We start from the raw sequence: 17,023 nt of genomic DNA, 5'->3' as shown, positions 1-17,023 counted from the left end.
CCATGTGACTGGTAACATGGCAAACACGAAAGTACATTATGTAAGGGATAATATCTGGCTAGGTGGTCATTGTCGGGAGATAATTCACCGACAGGGAGTTTAACCACCGAGGCGAAGCCGAGGTGGTTACTCCCTGAAGGTGAATTATATCCCGACAATGACCACCTAGCCAGATATTATCCCGCTTATTACATGGCTAACTAACATAAATTAATCCATTGATCCAAAACACAACAAAAAAAGTATTCCATAACTTCGCGCTGGCTGCGTCTGCCCAGCTGCAGGGCTGAAGCACTGTCGGAAAACAAGGAAGTGAGTTGATCAAATAGAATCCATTTTCGGGTCCAGCTGCTTCGTCTATTTCTCGCTCAAATGTTTTCAAAAACATTTTTAAGAGCAATGTTTAGCTGTAAATTACATTGTGTGTCAGTAGTGTGTGTGTTTACATGGCTGTTATGTTGGAAACGGCAGTAAATCAAGCGGGCGCAGCCGCGCAGCTGGTGGTGCTCAGAGGGTTTGATTAGGCAGCGGTCATTATACAGCGGAGCGGTCATTATCATGAGATAACTCACCGCTGAATTAAGCGATTGACCAATCAGAATCAAGCATTCAACCAAGCCATGTAATAAAAACTAAGAAATACCAGCCACAACGTGGTTTATAATGGTAGATGATTGGTATTTTTTCACATTGACCATGAGATATTTCATTGCAGCTAATTTCAAAAGATTTATATTCTGTTAAAGACTCAGTAAAAGTAGAAGAATGGTTTGTATCAAATCTCAACAGTAAAACTGTTGGGAACCTCTAGTGTAAGTTCAACAACATCAAAGTCTCTTGGAACTTGCTGAGGCTGCAATTGTGTGGCTCAAAGATGTGGAATCGCCTTTTAAGTCCCTCTAGGATCTCTATTGACCTCATGACCCCGTCAGCTGGTACAGGTTTAACCCTGCAGCTCTAAAAGGTTAGCTTAGTAGATTAGCTGTAGCATGGCTCATCGCATAAGGTTAGTTTACAGGGCTGATCATCTAGTGTCCATTATGGTCCAGTGGCTTAATGACATTTTTTAACATTACCGCTACGAAGCGGATAAAAGCGGCAAATTTAGCATGAGGCTTCTTTAGGACCTATTGATGGATTCTAGGAGCCAAAGATATTTGTCTCTGGATTGCGACACAACTTCTCATAAAGGTCCAGCCTATTTCTGCTTTGAAGATTTTCAAAACATATATTTTGCTACTACCTTTTTCCAAAATTCGGCACACACTCCTTGGTTCAGGGAAAAAAAAGGCAAAAAAATATTGATGGTAAAGAATATGGGTCAAAAAGTGAATCATCCTGTTTTTTCTTTTAATTAGATTATTTTAATGAGATTTATTTTTTGCTCCTAGGCTAGAATCCATCAGTAGGTCATAAAGAAGCCTCAGGAAATAAGTGTGTGTGTGTGTGTGTGTGTGTGTGTGTGTGTGTGTGTGTGTGTGTGCGTGCGTGCGTGCGTGCGTGCGTGCGTGCGTGCGTGCGTGCGTGCGTGCGTGCGTGCGTGCGTGCGTGCACTTGAGTTGTATTAGAATTCATTCTTCATTATGTATGTAAAACATCTCACAAAGTGAGATAACCAAAAGAGAGCAAGACTGCTGCTCGCTTAGGGGCCCATCTCACGACGCCACATGCACGGCGAGCCTACACGCACCTATCGCCAGACGGCCCTGTGCTCTCGCTTCAATGTGAAATGCTTACAAGCGCCCAAAAATTGCTGCCACTATCTGTGTGAGTTAGTGTCAAAGTGTCCTTGAGCAAGACACTGAACCTCTAATTGCTACTGATGTGCTGGTTGGTGCCTTGCATGGTTTCCGCCGCCATCGGTGTATGAATGTGTGTGTGAATGGGTGAATGTAATGCACATCTATGTAAAGCGCCTTGGATAAATTATATTATATAAATGCACCATTTACCATTTATTCGCCGTGCCAGACAAATACAAACAGGGTTTTTCCGACACCCATTCCGCCCAGGACGGGGGATTTAGCAGCCATAACGTTGGACGGGGGAATTAGCAGCCAACGTTACGTGCGTTAACATGAACACATGCGCTGTTTCAACACCACACTGTCCGTCCCCCTCCTCCTCCTCCGTGTGTTATCATCCAGACATCCACACATGCACTGTGAGTCTGTGATGCACACGTACTTTCCCAGTAGCCTAAAGGGGTAACAAGACAACTCACCCCTTTTCCGTTTTCCTCCCGGAATTTTCCCCAGTGAGGGGTGGGAGAGGCTGGACAGCAGACGGCTGGACTTTGAATTTCTCTAACTATAAACATTCACGACAGCAGACAGCCTAAGTACAAATATATTTATGAAAAGCTACTACAGTGAAGTCTGTTCACAGAAGTTGTTGTAGGCTATGTGGGTATTAAAGTAGATAAGACGCGTCAAATGGAGTCTGTACGGCTGGAGATAAACGGACACATGACGTCGGTGGGAGAGCAGATTTTGTGTGTTTCTCTAACTATAAACATTCACGACAGCAGACAGCCTAAGTACAAATATATTTATGAAAAGCTACTACAGTGAAGTCTGTTCACAGAAGTTGTTGTAGGCTATGTGGGTATTATCTGACGAGGTACCATTTGAGTGGGAAAAACCTTACATATACTAAATAATACTAAATTGTTTATAGGGTCAATATAAGTAAAATAATATAGCCTTTCCACAGGAGTATCTTTTTATATTTTTCCAAAAAGAATACAAACAGCCAATAGCATATTACAAAGTTATCCCCCTCACTGGGGAAAATTCCGGGAGGAAAAACGGGCAGGCACCGGGGTGAGTTGTCTTGTATTCGCCTAAAGGTGTGTGTTTCGACACCACAACATGTCCATTTGGATGATTTGGTTACACTCCCCAAAGTTACATTACTGTGTACTTTTATATCTGTTGGATCATAACATATCAATAATATAATCCACCACTCGACGGAGGGGGAACACAGATCCCGTGCCGTCGGTAAAATACTACCTGTAAAATACATACAGGCGTCCGTCCGTCCGTCTGTCTATCCAACCAATGGCAACCATCCATCTTACATAATTACATTAGCCTACTTATTTGTGCCCAACACAACTTCCCAAGATCATCTGTTAACAATTCCCACCCTATCAGTAATGTGATCTATTACATCGCATTACCCACACTGTACATCATTTGGTGTTCATATATTCAGAACGGGTAAGAACTAGTATATAGATATATGAAAATATCTGTTAGCCGCAACAGGCCTTGTATTTGCTATGTCTTTCTGAACTTCAGACCCAACAGACAGCCTGGGATCCAGTATGGAGATTAATTCACATCAGGTTCACCTGCACAAATATCACTGATAAAGGTTACTGTCAAAGTCTGTGCTTTGATTGGGTTTTGGGCTCACACCAAAGACAGTCAATCGGGTACCCTGAAGAAGGCTGTGAAGCTCCTACGTGTGGGTTATCCACGTTTTTTTTATTCCATTAATAAATAGCCACATCAATAAAGGCTTTTTAACTTTTTTCACCAGAATAGTTCCTTGTCTTTTTTTCCTTTGTTGCACGTTTACAGTCCCGAACCAAAGAGCACCTTCATTATACTTTTTTGAACTTCCGAGTACTCCAGACTTTCTTCTGAACACTCAACTGGGAGTGGGACTGAGAGCTACTCTTTATTTTTTCTAGTGAAGATCCCTGCGTGTGTTTACCTTGATGTTGGTGTGGAGGGAGGACTCAGTGTGTATGTTTACCTTGATGTTGGTGTGGACGGAGGACTCAGTGTGTATGTTTACCTTGATGTTGGTGTGGACGGAGGACTCAGTGTGTATGTTTACCTTGATGTTGGTGTGGAGGGAGGATTCAGTGTGTATGTTTACCTTGATGTTGGTGTGGAGGGAGGACTCAGTGTGTGTGTTTACCTTGATGTTGGTGTGGAGGGAGGACTCAGTGTGTATGTTTACCTTGATGTTGGTGTGGACGGAGGACTCAGTGTGTGTGTTTACCTTGATGTTGGTGTGGAGGGAGGACTCAGTGTGTATGTTTACCTTGATGTTGGTGTGGAGGGAGGACTCAGTGTGTATGTTTACCTTGATGTTGGTGTGGAGGGAGGACTCAGTGTGTATGTTTACCTTGATGTTGGTGTGGACGGAGGACTCAGTGTGTATGTTTACCTTGATGTTGGTGTGGACGGAGGACTCGGGCGGGTAAACGATGAAGTGGCGCAGCGTGAAACCGAATCCCTGCGAGTTCTTCTGGAGGAGCACGGTTCGAGGACCATGCCATGCCATGCCCTCCACTTCACCCGACGACAGAGGCCGGCGGCGCCTGTTCTCATTGGACGACACCATGCCATCTCTCCGCCCTTTGGTCTGTCAGGAAAGAAGATGGAGCAGGTCAATTGGGTTAAAACAAGAAGAACCTAGAGGTGTACATAGTTACACGGCGAGTCAGTGTGTGGAGGCGGTGCTAGTGCCGGTCTGCACCACCTGCGGTCTGTCACGAGACCGCAGGATTCAGTTTGTATATGGGGTGGCATTGAGTAGTCATGTCTGAGATCGGTAACAAGCTTGGATGACACAAGGGAGTTGAATGCTTAACTGTACAGTAGCACTAGTCAACGACCAGCATTCTCACACAGGTGGGAGAGAGCAGGGTGGAGGTTGAGTGCAAGAGCATAGAATGATTTTCATGAGGACAATTAGCGGCTAGCCATTCACTAAATCCCACCCCAAAGCGATTGTCCAATGCCAATCCAAATAGTTTAGCAACTGTTGGTATGCAGGTCAAGCTTTCGCCACATCATAGCTGTCAATGTTATTTTGCATGGCTGACCAACTGACCAACCCAGGTGATGGAAATAATACTAATGACCGTAGTCTTACCGTGCAACATGAAAACTCCTGTCGGGTGGTCGTTAAAAGTTGATTTCTCCCTCTGTCATTTCCTCGTATTTCTAGTTTATTTAAATAATGTCATGCAAATTAAAATGTGTCCAGTGCATAGCCTACTGCAGGCGTGGTTGACTAGATTTAGAAGACATTTTGATGCTCTTGCTACTGAAATGATCGATTATTTATATGGAGAAATCCCGTCCTTTAACATGCATGTCTATGGGGGACATGCCAGGTCTCCTGGCTGCTAACGTTCTATTGGACAAGGACGGGTTGGGGATGGACTTAGAGAAGGGCTAATTTCAGAGTGCCAGTGTACTTTACTTGTGTTTGTATTCATCCATAGATTTACGGCGTAAATGTCAGAGAAGTCTGTCTGTCTGTCTGCCTGCCTGCCTGCCTGCCTGCCTGCCTGCCTGCCTGCCTGCCTGCCTGCCTGTCTGTCTGTCTGTCTGCCTGCCTGCCTGCCTGCCAAGAACTCAATCCAAACCCCACCCGAGTAGAATTTCACCAATGTCAGGAATTTTGCAGTAACTTCCTCTCTCTCAGAAGGAAGCTCTATTTTCTTTAACAACCTCACCCATAATCAAATGAATTGCCTCTAGCCAACAATGGCAGAGTTAAAAATATGTACAGGCCTGGCTATTAATAACATTTATAGAACAAAAAGAACTATCCCTTATAAACAGACACCTGGAAAATGTGGTGAACAATACACGGTCAAGGGGGCACACACCTTTACAGAAAGTATAACAGGATGTAGGATGTGGGTGAGTCACTGTTCAGCCCAACACTTCAGACATGCACAGTCACTAAGAAGGCACAAATATGGAAATAAACAGTATTTTAACATGACTGGATAAATGAAAAAGAGAAATTATAGGCATCAATTCAACACCAATATATTATGTAGACTATTTTCCTCTGGCTGCAACAAATCCTACAGTCATCCTACCTCAGTAATCCAATGAATATGCAATTGCAAATGATAATGTCTGATATTGATAGTTTTTGCACACCTATAAGATCATTTAAAAAAAAATCACACACTGCTTAATACCCTTGTGTATTATAATTTTATAACTTTATAACTTTTATAACATAAAACTACACATATTTTTTTAAGAGGCTAGCGCCTCTCAAAAATTACAATATTATTTTTAATTAAATGGATTATCAGACACATCATAGATATATATGATGTGTATAGTCTGTATAGTCTGGTATGGACACTCCATCCACTTAAGTTTTGCTATTGAGACAGATTGCATCCTCTGACAGTCCACTGTCCATCCAAAACAAGTAGTTACTTCCTATAATCTTACTAGACTAGTAGACTGAATAGAGCGAACAAACAAATCTGTTCCTATTCGCACCCATAATGCCCTGGCTTCACCTAAGCTATAAACATCCCCATGCACACATTATCATCATTATCATGCATGAGTGATTACTGTCTCAAATCTGTCAGGTACGTCTCACACATTCTAGCACACCGTCTCTGGACGCACACGCACACGCGCACACACACACACACACACACACACACACACACACACACACACACACACACACACACACACACACACACACACACACACACACACACACACACACACACACACACACACACACACACACACACACTTCCCTAAACCGTTACAAAAACAACAGGAATTGAATTGTGAGTCTCGAGGCAGGAAGTGGACTGTAGAGCCGCCTGGTGTAGGCAGCAATTCGGGGAAGCCTTCAGCTCTAAGAATAGCTCCAGCACCAGGGAGGGAACACATACTTTCCAGGAGGGAAACAAATCAATTCAACATTTTCACACGTTAATGTGATTACAATAAGGCAACAATATAGTCATACGCTACAGACATGAAAAAACAAGGCTAACAAACATCTAACAAACTCAAACACTCATAAAACATTAACTCAGTCCCAGCCAGCCAGACAGGGTGAATAGGACGGATTTCCTTGCATATCATTAGATCATTAGATAGATGTTGTTGGAAATATTGGCATCAGCTGGGAGTGCTGTAGCACTCATGAAGTTATGATGAACCCTGCCTAAATAAAACAAAACAAAGACTGGATGTTATTCTACCGAGGATATTAGGCATGGGTTCAGGAACACACTGAAAATAACCCCAGAATGTTCCTGTACAGTATGTTTCATCGCAACTGACAAATCTACTGCACCACTGTGTGTGTGTGTGTGTGTGTGTGTGTGTGTGTGTGTGTGTGTGTGTGTGTGTGTGTGTGTGTGTGTGTGTGTGTGTGTGTGTGTGCGCACTTACACAGCAACGCCCCAACTGCATTACAGCCAGGCACATATACTGTATGGAAGTATGCATAGTTGCATACTGTACATGACTAACAGAGGTATGACCCATAAGAACCCTGTATGGGATCATTGGGATGGGAAAGTGTGTGTTGGGTAACGGGATGACTCCATGTTAAAATTCCTCATCATCTTTCACCTGACATTTCACACGCAAGTGTATGTAAACAAACACTTGAGTGTGAGATATTCTGACACCTCTACCCACTCACCCCCTGCCCAGCCCCCGACTCTCTCTCTCTCTCTCTCTCTCTCTCTCTCTCTCTCTCTCTCTCTCTCTCTCTCTCTCTCTCTCTCTCTCGAAATGCCAGCAATGCCAGTGTCTGACTTTTACACACTGCCCTAAATTCTGCCAGGTCCAACTTGTCCAAGCTTAGCACAGATACAATATAGGCCTCGCAGCCCATAACATACATGTAGTGCTTTTCCATTGCTCCAGTACTCAATACTAACTTATTTGTGAGCAAAGCCTATTGAGGTAACCATGCGAGGAGGCAGTGCATGTTGTATACTATACTTCTTGGGAATACGAGACTGCTCGCCCCTTTACCAACTCGCCCCGGGCGTACAGCCGGCAGAACAGCGCGGCCTGGTATTCCTAAAGTAATCTAAGTAAATTATGCTTAAACGGTTAAACCTAACCTTATTCCTAACCTCAACCTCAGTAAAACGAGATGCCTAAACCTAACCCTATTCATAAACTTAACCCCAGTAAAACTATGCCTAACCCTAAACTTATTTCTAACCTTATTCTCAGTAAAACAAAATAAAGAATACAAGAACCGCCGCACCGAGCTGTCGGCGTGAGGTCGGCGGAAAGAATCTGGGGCGAGATGGAATTGGGGCGACCTGACCTGTTACCCTTATTGGTCTTTTGTTTGTCTTACGCACCCGACTCACACACACACAGACACACTTTAGCATCGCAAATTGTTACTGTATCTAAGGCAAACAGTAAAACAGTGAAATCCATTCTGATGAATAATAACGATTGAATGACTTCTTGGTAACTGTTTTGCACACACATTCTGTGTTCACAGAGGTGTCACGTTGAGTCAGAGTATTGAACTGCCTTAGGCCTAATTCACCGTCTAAAATCATTACGTTCAGATTGTGTTTTGTGTGTGTGTGTGTGTGTGTGTGTGTGTGTGTGTGTGTGTGTGTGTGTGTGTGTGTAATCTCACAAACCACTACACTGATTAGCACCGACTTTCTTTTTCCTTTCCTAATACAATTATAGACAAAACTATTGTATTTATTTCCCTAAAACAAAAAAGTGAATATTTTTCACATTTTGATCCACTTAACCAGTCTTTCCCAAATATGCAGCTGTGTGGAACTTCCTATTTGGACATTATTGATAACATAATGAGATTCTCTGCTCCACTGAGAAAACCTAAACCTTCTAATTCGTATATCATTCATCTCTAACACACAGACACACAGTTTGAAAACAAATTGAACTAGAGAAGTGCCCTAGAGAAGTGCCCACACAGTTCCTTATGGTGCCAGAAGATTAGCAGTTCACACTTCACACAGACATATGGACAGTCACACACACGGACGGACAGAAACATCGTTTCCGGCCTTTGGCTGTCCGGCCTGGCGGAGATAATGATTTCTGATGCAGAGTTGAACATTGCAGGCAGTCACGTGCCACTGAATGCATGTACACAAACAACCAAACAAATGCCCAATCAGTTGCGGTGATGACACAGCAAGAACACATACAGTACAGTCATTGAATTCTCCTCTCTATCTCTCTTTCTCTCTCTCCGTTACACACACACACACACACACACACACACACACACACACACACACACACACACACACACACACACACACACACACACACACACACACACACACACACACACACACACACACACACACACACACACACACACACACACACACACACACACACACACACACACACACACACACGAGTGGTGAGAGCAGCTCCCTTTAGCTACTGTAGTCAGCATGCTTCTTTTACAATCCATTATAATACTTACAGTAGGCAGAAACATAGCAACATGTACTGTACACTCACGCACAATGCACATGCTTACGAAAGTGTTAGGTGTTACCATGAACATTATATCAATATACACAAATACACTCACACACACACAGAATAACTGAATGAAGACAGCAAGTGTTGAATCTTTCTCACTCTCAATCAGTCTTACTACACTAGATGAGCATCCTGGCAGGCAAGTCCTGCTCTTCTAAACGACCCCAACAAATCTAGATCAGCAAATCGTTGACGAGAAACCTTTTAATTTTATCCATTTTGGGCGGGAACCCCTTTTGGTGTTAGCATTATGTTATGCTTTAGCTATTGAAAAATAGCAGATCTACAAGCTCATAGCGCGCCACCGAGTGGCGCGCTACGAGCTTGTAGGTCTGCTATTTTTGAAAAATCGAAGAACGACTGACATAGAAACATAGCTTTTTCAGAAAACTGTCAGGATGTAGAAGACATTTTTTTAATCTGATCTCAGGTCAGAATGATGCGTGTTTTGAATGGTTCTCACAGGGCTATGAAAATAGCTCAACCACGCATAAAGGAGAGTTTGAACATTCCACTGTAGTTGTTTTCATGGGGGGTGGGGGCGGGGTAACGAAAGGTTACAGGCGGATCACTCATGCAGCTAAAAACAATGCATGAGTCACTGTGATGTGTAGGTAGCAAAAGGAAGTGGATAGATACATGAGATCATTGGGTAAGAAAAATCCTGAATTGTGAGTATATTGTGAGTTTTTTATGGTTTACATCTGTGGTTCTCAAAGTAAGTGGGGTCTCAAAGTGGGGTCCCTCGGGACATGTGTGACCAGATTTGACTGAGAGACTGCCATCGCGCAAATTCCAGCTTTTCACCAGAGGAGATTTTTTTTTTTTTTTTAAATGAATTTATAGCACAGGCAGACTCTTCACATACTAGAGCATGTCTGAAATAAGTGTCAGAGCTGAAATCGACATGTAAATATGAAATAAATGCTTAAACATGTAGCTAGGTGTAATGTTAGAGACCACAAAAGTGAACCTTTCAAGCCTGTTTTCTCAACTCGCTGTTTTCTGCAAGACATTACTCTATAAGCCAAATCTCCAAAACTAGTGGGCCACACTGAACAACTAATATGTCAATTTGAAGCTATGATTCCCTGCTTTCATATGACATGAAAAAACGAAAATTCAAAAAAATCCAATGGCAGTCCCTCAGTCAAATTTAGTCACATTTGTACACTCTCCGAGTTATGTGGTTCCTTGAGAACCGTGCTGGGTTACATCATCAGCGGGGAAGGAGAGGGCACCGTACAGTCAACAATCACGTGTCTCTCGTGTCACATACCTACACTGATCGAAGCAGACGCAAAAGGTTGAAGTAGGATGGTGTCAGATAAATATCAGAGGGACCATACCTGTCTACTGTCATCAAATCAGTTAGGCCTAGGAGGAGGATGATGGCAGCGGAAGCCCCTCAAGATTGTTGACGGCAATGGCTGTTTTTAGACCAGTCAATCTAACTAATATTCACAAGCTGATGCTCGTATTGGACACTGGGCTGATGCCCTGAAATTAGCACTGCAAAAGAATATCCATTTTACGTAAGTAGTTTCATATTTATGCTAAAAGATGTAAAAAGAAAAGTTTTAGTAAATGGTTTGCTGTCAAAGCATTATCATCACTTTGAATTCTTGTTATAGTCCCCTCTTACCCAGTAAAGGCGGTGACGTTGCGTAAGCCTGCGGGGCCCCCGTCTTCTGGGAGAGGCAATGGGGGTCACCAGGGGTGAGGGGCGAGACGACACGGACACACCTTGCAACACAGCAAGCCAGATGCAGCGGGGCTCTGGGTCGCTGCAGTCCACACCCACCGAACAACGGAAATGCCACTCATGACCCGATGGAGCTGGTGCAACACCCGACACACTCAACATAGCACCGACGCCCACATATACTCTATACACACACTCACACCTGCATAGGTAGTTGCCCCAGCATACGAGAGATTTGGTCACTACTCACTTACAAACCATCTCTGCTCGCAGTATGGTGGGATCGGACGCGACGACACACAAAGTAGAAGCAAAGCTCAACAGGGTGTCTCGGATTAACCGAGGCATCGACCCAGAAAGCCAAGTCCAGGGTTGTATATTTGTAATCCTTCAGGTGGATCTGGTTCGGGGTTCCATCCTTTTACAGCGTATGCCAGGTGTCAATCATCCTTTGGGCTGCTGATCACAACTCCTCTCTCTGAGGCGGCGCATGACAGGCCTCAAAGAGGTTGCGTCAAGACTTTTCTCGATCGGATACCAGACTCTTTCAGTCTGAATGCAAAGCGAGGCATGGTGTTTTGTGATTATAGAACTATTCTAATCTACAGTTGCAGAATATTCCTTGAGCTGAGCTGGTTCTCATCTTTTATATCAGGATTTTAATTAGTCATTTTCTACACATTAACACCATAGTTAGAGGTTGTTAGCCACATACAGTACTGAAGTTTCACTTTTTCCCCCCTTCTCTCACCTTCGGCTGATTACTCCTTACAGGTTTAGCTCTGAAATTAGTGCCTAATAGCAAAGACTTCTGTGCAGGTAAGAGATGACATCAATCAGTCGCATGTTGACATTGTCAACTAAATCTCTTGACTCAGTCTTCACAGCTTCGGAACAGAATGAGTCCCTTGTCAGTTCCGCACACCAGTGGCTCCTTCACTCCTGCCATGAGGTTCGGGTAGATTCAGGGCACACATCCAGGACCACATCCAGGACCAGAATTGAACAGAAACAAGTTGAATTCCCGGGCCGTTGCTGAATCACATTTAATCCACATTAACGTCCGCGATCCCATGTTAGTTCAGCATGTCTCTCTACAGTACGTTGGTCCTATAGTGCAGTATAGGGTCTAGCTGACTGGCTTTATTACTGTCTATGTATAGAGTCCTCCTCACTCCTCTTAGCACGAGCAATGCATCCCTCTTCTCTCTCTGTCTCATTCCCTCTCTCCAACTCCTGCTCTCTCTCTGTCTCTCTCTCTCTCTTCCACCCGCCTTTGAATCTATTTGCTGCTCTCTGACAACAGTCACAACACCCCCGCTCTTTCTCTCCCTCTCCCTCTCATCCCTCTGCCGACCAGTTCAGCCTACTGGTGGACCAGTGAGCAATCTCTCTCTCTCTCTCTCTGTGTGTGTTGGGTCTGTCCTGTCTCTTCTTTTTAGACTCAGAACCTGACTGCTGCCTCTGCTGTTGGCTCTGACAGTAGAGTACACACCAACGCTAAAAAGCCTGTGTGTGTGTGTGTGTGTGTGTGTGTGTGTGTGTGTGTGTGTGTGTGTGTGTGTGTGTGTGTGTGTGTGTGTATGTGTGTGTGTATGTGTGTGTGTGTGACTGTGTGTGTTCCCCCCCATTCAAACCTTCACTGTCAGAGCCTCAGTGCACTTTTCTTTGACACCTGTGTGCCAAGCTCAGAGAAGTAAAAGAGAACCGAGTGAGTGAATGTGGAAATACTAAGACAGGTTGACATGCACACAAACGCCATCTCCCACCCCACTGCCTACTCTTTCTCCTCTACTCGTCTCTTCCATTCTGTTCCCAACATTTCTTGTCTGGAAAAGTCAACCCAGGTAAGAAAGCTATCTATGACTCAGTAAAATAAGAAATACTAGAATAAGTGCCCTTCGGGGCACAGGTCTCCACCATGATTGATATTTGATCAAACCCTAAGGACTAATATAAATAAAGTGTTGCACATAAATTGGCCTCCTGGTGGTGCTCAAAAAGGCAGAATTGAAAAATGCAGGCCAGATGTTTTTCCTTGGCCTGTACGAAGTGTGCATACAAAGTTTTACGCATATCGTAGTTATATGTAAATATGCGACTGGGCCTGTTATAACTTCACCATGAGACTGTCAAGTAGCATTTCTTCCTCAGCCTAGTGGGAATATGAGTGCACAGTTTCACTGCAATCGGACACTGCGCCGTTGATTCGCAGCATTTTGTACAAAACGGGCCACTCCTGAAAACTTTGGATGCCAATCTTAGCCAATCAGAATGGAATATGAGAAATCAAACATACCCGTCTTGATCACATGACTATAGAGATCATGTGTACCAATTTGCGTTAAATTTGGATAAAATCTGTAGGAGTAATATAAAAATAAATGTGTTTTACATAAGTCGGCATCCTGGTGGCGCTATAAAGAGCAGATGTGAAAAACAAAACAAAAAACGGTGCAGTTATAGGTAAAAACACGAACATCGGCCAGTTAGAGCTCCACCATGAAGCTGAGGTGAGAAATTTAAAGTGGCATTTCTGCCAGGGCCTAGTGGGAATGTGCATGCAGAATTGGGGGGGGGGGGGGGGGGGGGGGGGGGGTGGGGGGGGGGGTTCTGCATGTTGATTCCAGGGATGTGGCATATTAGCATTTTTATGAGGGGTAGCTCCTGTAGGCGTGGCATGATGGCATAATTAATAGATCCTGGAATTGTTAATGAGGGCACAGACAGTAATTTGGGCACAGACAAGTTACTATAAAACTCCTTTAGTTGTTTTTTGGGTGAGAAATAAAATAGCTGTGCAGCAAAATATTTAAAAAAAACTTTTTTCACTTCATCATTATGGGTTATTGTGTGTAGATTGATCAGAAAAAAACGAATTTAATCGCTTTTGAAATGAGGCTGTAACAAAACAAAACGTGGTATGTGTATATGATGCGTTTTCCCCCCGCTATTCTCGGACATTATTGACAAGAGGGAGAGAGAGAGAGAGAGTGTGAGAAAGTGACCCGACTAGGTCAATTTAAGAATTGTTGGACAGATCAACCACCTAGACCTGTTCGGAGCAGAAGCAGAGTGACACACACGCACTCAGCTTATGAACTCTCGCATGTGCCTGGTAGGTTTCTCTGCTCAGTGGTAATCACCAATTTTGAAGGCTATTCTTTTCTCTGTATTATATTGCTGGAGCTTTTAAAGTATCTTGTGAATTTTCTATTCAATCAGCCACTGTGGCCGGTGAACAAAAATGACGGTTTCTCACTGCATGCATACAGTGCACACATAAGTCCAAACATAGTCACGCACTATTAAACATTTATGCCTCAGTACAGGCACAGAGAGCTAGTTCCTCCATATAGCCACTAGTGGGCAGCACTACATTATAGAGAGGTATACCAGGAAGGGTTCTGAGCTAAGAAGTTACTTTCATGATTTATTTATTGATAGATTGATTGATTGACTGGCAGACACATGGATATGTGTCAGTCAGTAAATTAGTCTATTCCCCCCTTAAAACAAAAACATACATGTAGTAGCTAATATGCATTTAGCAGCGCAAACACACATGCACTCTCATAATCTCTCAAAGCAAAGGGAAGCCTGCTAATTGACCTATTTTTAGTCAGCTGTGAAAATTGTCCTGACCTAAAAATAAATGTAATACTATATATTTTTGCATTTCTCCATTATATTTACTTGCGGCCGACCACAGCTGTTGCCAACAGGCTCATCTGAAAGAAGTGACCTCTTTCTAATAGACCAACCTTATGCACTTTGATGAACAAACAATGTTAAACATACATAACACTGGTGTCACACACACACACACACACACACACACACACACACACACACACACACACACACACACACACACACACACACACACACACACACACACACACACACACACACACACACACACACACACACACACACACACACACACACACACACACACACACACACACACCACTTGTAGCTTCAGGGGGGGGGGAAACAAAACCTTAAGCTTCTTGTCAAATTTTAGAGATGATTTAGTGTTTTACTACGGTTCAAAATAGACAGAGTGAACAGTCCTCTTGAGCTTGTGCTATTAAAGGATTATGCTGATGTTTTGCATTTTAGTTTGTTGCTTGAATGCACAGTACTTTCCATGCCAGACTGGGGACCTAAGCCTTAGCGAGACAGGACACGAACATAATAGTATTGGGCAGTGCATCACATAATATTCAGCTCATCCTATTAGCCCATTTACATGTCCTCATCAATAATAGGTGTGAGTTAAAGACTAATTTAACCATGGAGAGTGGGCCTACCTATCTATAATGTACATCCCAGGAATCTAGTACTGTTTCTGTACTGTCTCTCCTTTCCATATCCCGAGAACCGTTCATCCGATGCACTTCAGTTCACACTTGGCGGGCAGGCAGGAAACCACAAAGTGGAATCAGAAGTAAACACAATTCCCCGTGATCAAGGGCATTGTAATTTTAGGGCCTACCCAATACTGGATAATGGCTATACCATATGAATCCAACACGTTTCTTCAAGTACGTCTTGGAATAATTCGTTTGGTATATCCATATTTTATTCCAACTTGTACTAGCGAGACTAAAAACAAACGGGGGCGGACCTTTTTAGATTTTACCATCCGGTCTAGACGGATCACGCGGCACCATTTGGTCTAAACGGATCACACAATGATTTAGAAACACAGACTTACCGCCGAGGAAAGCCTGGTCATGATGCATGACGCCAGGTTAACGTACACCAGGCACCAGCCAACCACTGGTGTGGTCACATGCGTCTGCTATCTGGTAGAGTTGAGCAATTCATTGATAAATGAGTAATAAACCGGTATGAATAAATAATTATAACGTAATTATAACAAATTTGCAACACTAACTACTGCAATTTACAAATGGAAGAGACTGCAATTAATTGTGTAAGCAATAACACAAATGTTTTGTCCATGAATTAAGTACAATATAGGTGAAAGCTCATAATCAAACTCAGTTAATCTTGTGAACTTACATCTAACAAAGCAGCTTTGAAGTATGTGAAAAATGAATGACAAGAAAACCTTGATATAAATCACAGTTTAAATCAGAAAATTAAATAAGACAATCGCAATTAAGATTAGTTTATCTTGTCAATATTGTTCAGCCCTAGTGGCACATGAATGTCGGGATGAATCAGGCACTGTGGCTACAAACGTTTAGCTTCCTGTCCTGGTTGTTTGACCCAACGTGACCACCATTCACTGATTCTGGGCCGGGACATTCCGTAACCAAGGCCGGTCCAAAGACGGATCATTGTTCTTTTTGCTGAGACCACAGCTGTTCTGAGATCAGCCTGGTCAAGTACAGCCCTCAGTGGACACCAGTCTCCAGCATGGACCAGAACCGACCACAGGCCACCCCACAGTGTGACCAACGCAGCTGTGAAATCGGCCCATTGTTCTACATAGACACTGGATCTTATGTGACTGAGGAGGTGATGGTGTGTGTGTGTGTGTGTGTGTGTGTGTGTGTGTGTGTGTGTGTGTGTGTGTGTGTGTGTGTGTGTGTGTGTGTGTGTGTGTGTGTGTGTGTGTGTGTGTGTGTGTGTGTCAAAGCAATGTACTAGTAACTAGTGGAAGGAAGTGACTAGAAAAGATACACAAGACAAGACATACAGTAGACAACCGATTACAATATCTGTATAAAAGGCCTGTGCAAGAGTCTACTAATACTGTTCTTTTTTTGCCAGGTGAAACCTGACTAATGAAAGCTCATGAAATGTAAGTGAGCTAGTCATCAATGCGAGTCCCACCCCATGCCGCCTAAGCCAATGGGAGTCTGACCCATACTCTGAAACGCCGCCAGAAACGCCGCCAGCCAATCGTGTAGTAGCGACCTAGTCATGATTGGCTGCCTCCTAAGCTATGACACCCGCACCGTGGAAGGGCTTATTTCACCCAACACTCATATGCACA

At 43.5% G+C, this 17,023-nt stretch overlaps 1 protein-coding gene across 8 annotated transcripts in view; it reads right to left on the bottom strand.

Annotated features, from left to right (window-relative positions):
• LOC306915720 (rho GTPase-activating protein 23-like) overlaps window positions 1-17,023 on the bottom strand; it is a 62,581-nt gene that overhangs the window by 21,079 nt on the left and 24,479 nt on the right. For all 8 annotated transcript variants that reach the window (XM_079493271.1, XM_079493272.1, XM_079493268.1 and 5 more), the window contains exon 2: window positions 4,192-4,389. In XM_079493271.1, the coding sequence (XP_079349397.1) occupies window positions 4,192-4,389 (198 nt within the window). The remainder of the gene's footprint in view (window positions 1-4,191; window positions 4,390-17,023) is intronic.

The sequence above is a fragment of the Electrona antarctica genome, assembly GCF_951216825.1.
Source record: "Electrona antarctica genome assembly, chromosome: 22".
NCBI classification, from domain to species: domain Eukaryota; kingdom Metazoa; phylum Chordata; class Actinopteri; order Myctophiformes; family Myctophidae; genus Electrona; species Electrona antarctica.
The sequence above is the reverse complement of the archived record's forward strand: the minus strand, read 5'-3'. Positions and strand labels throughout refer to the sequence as shown.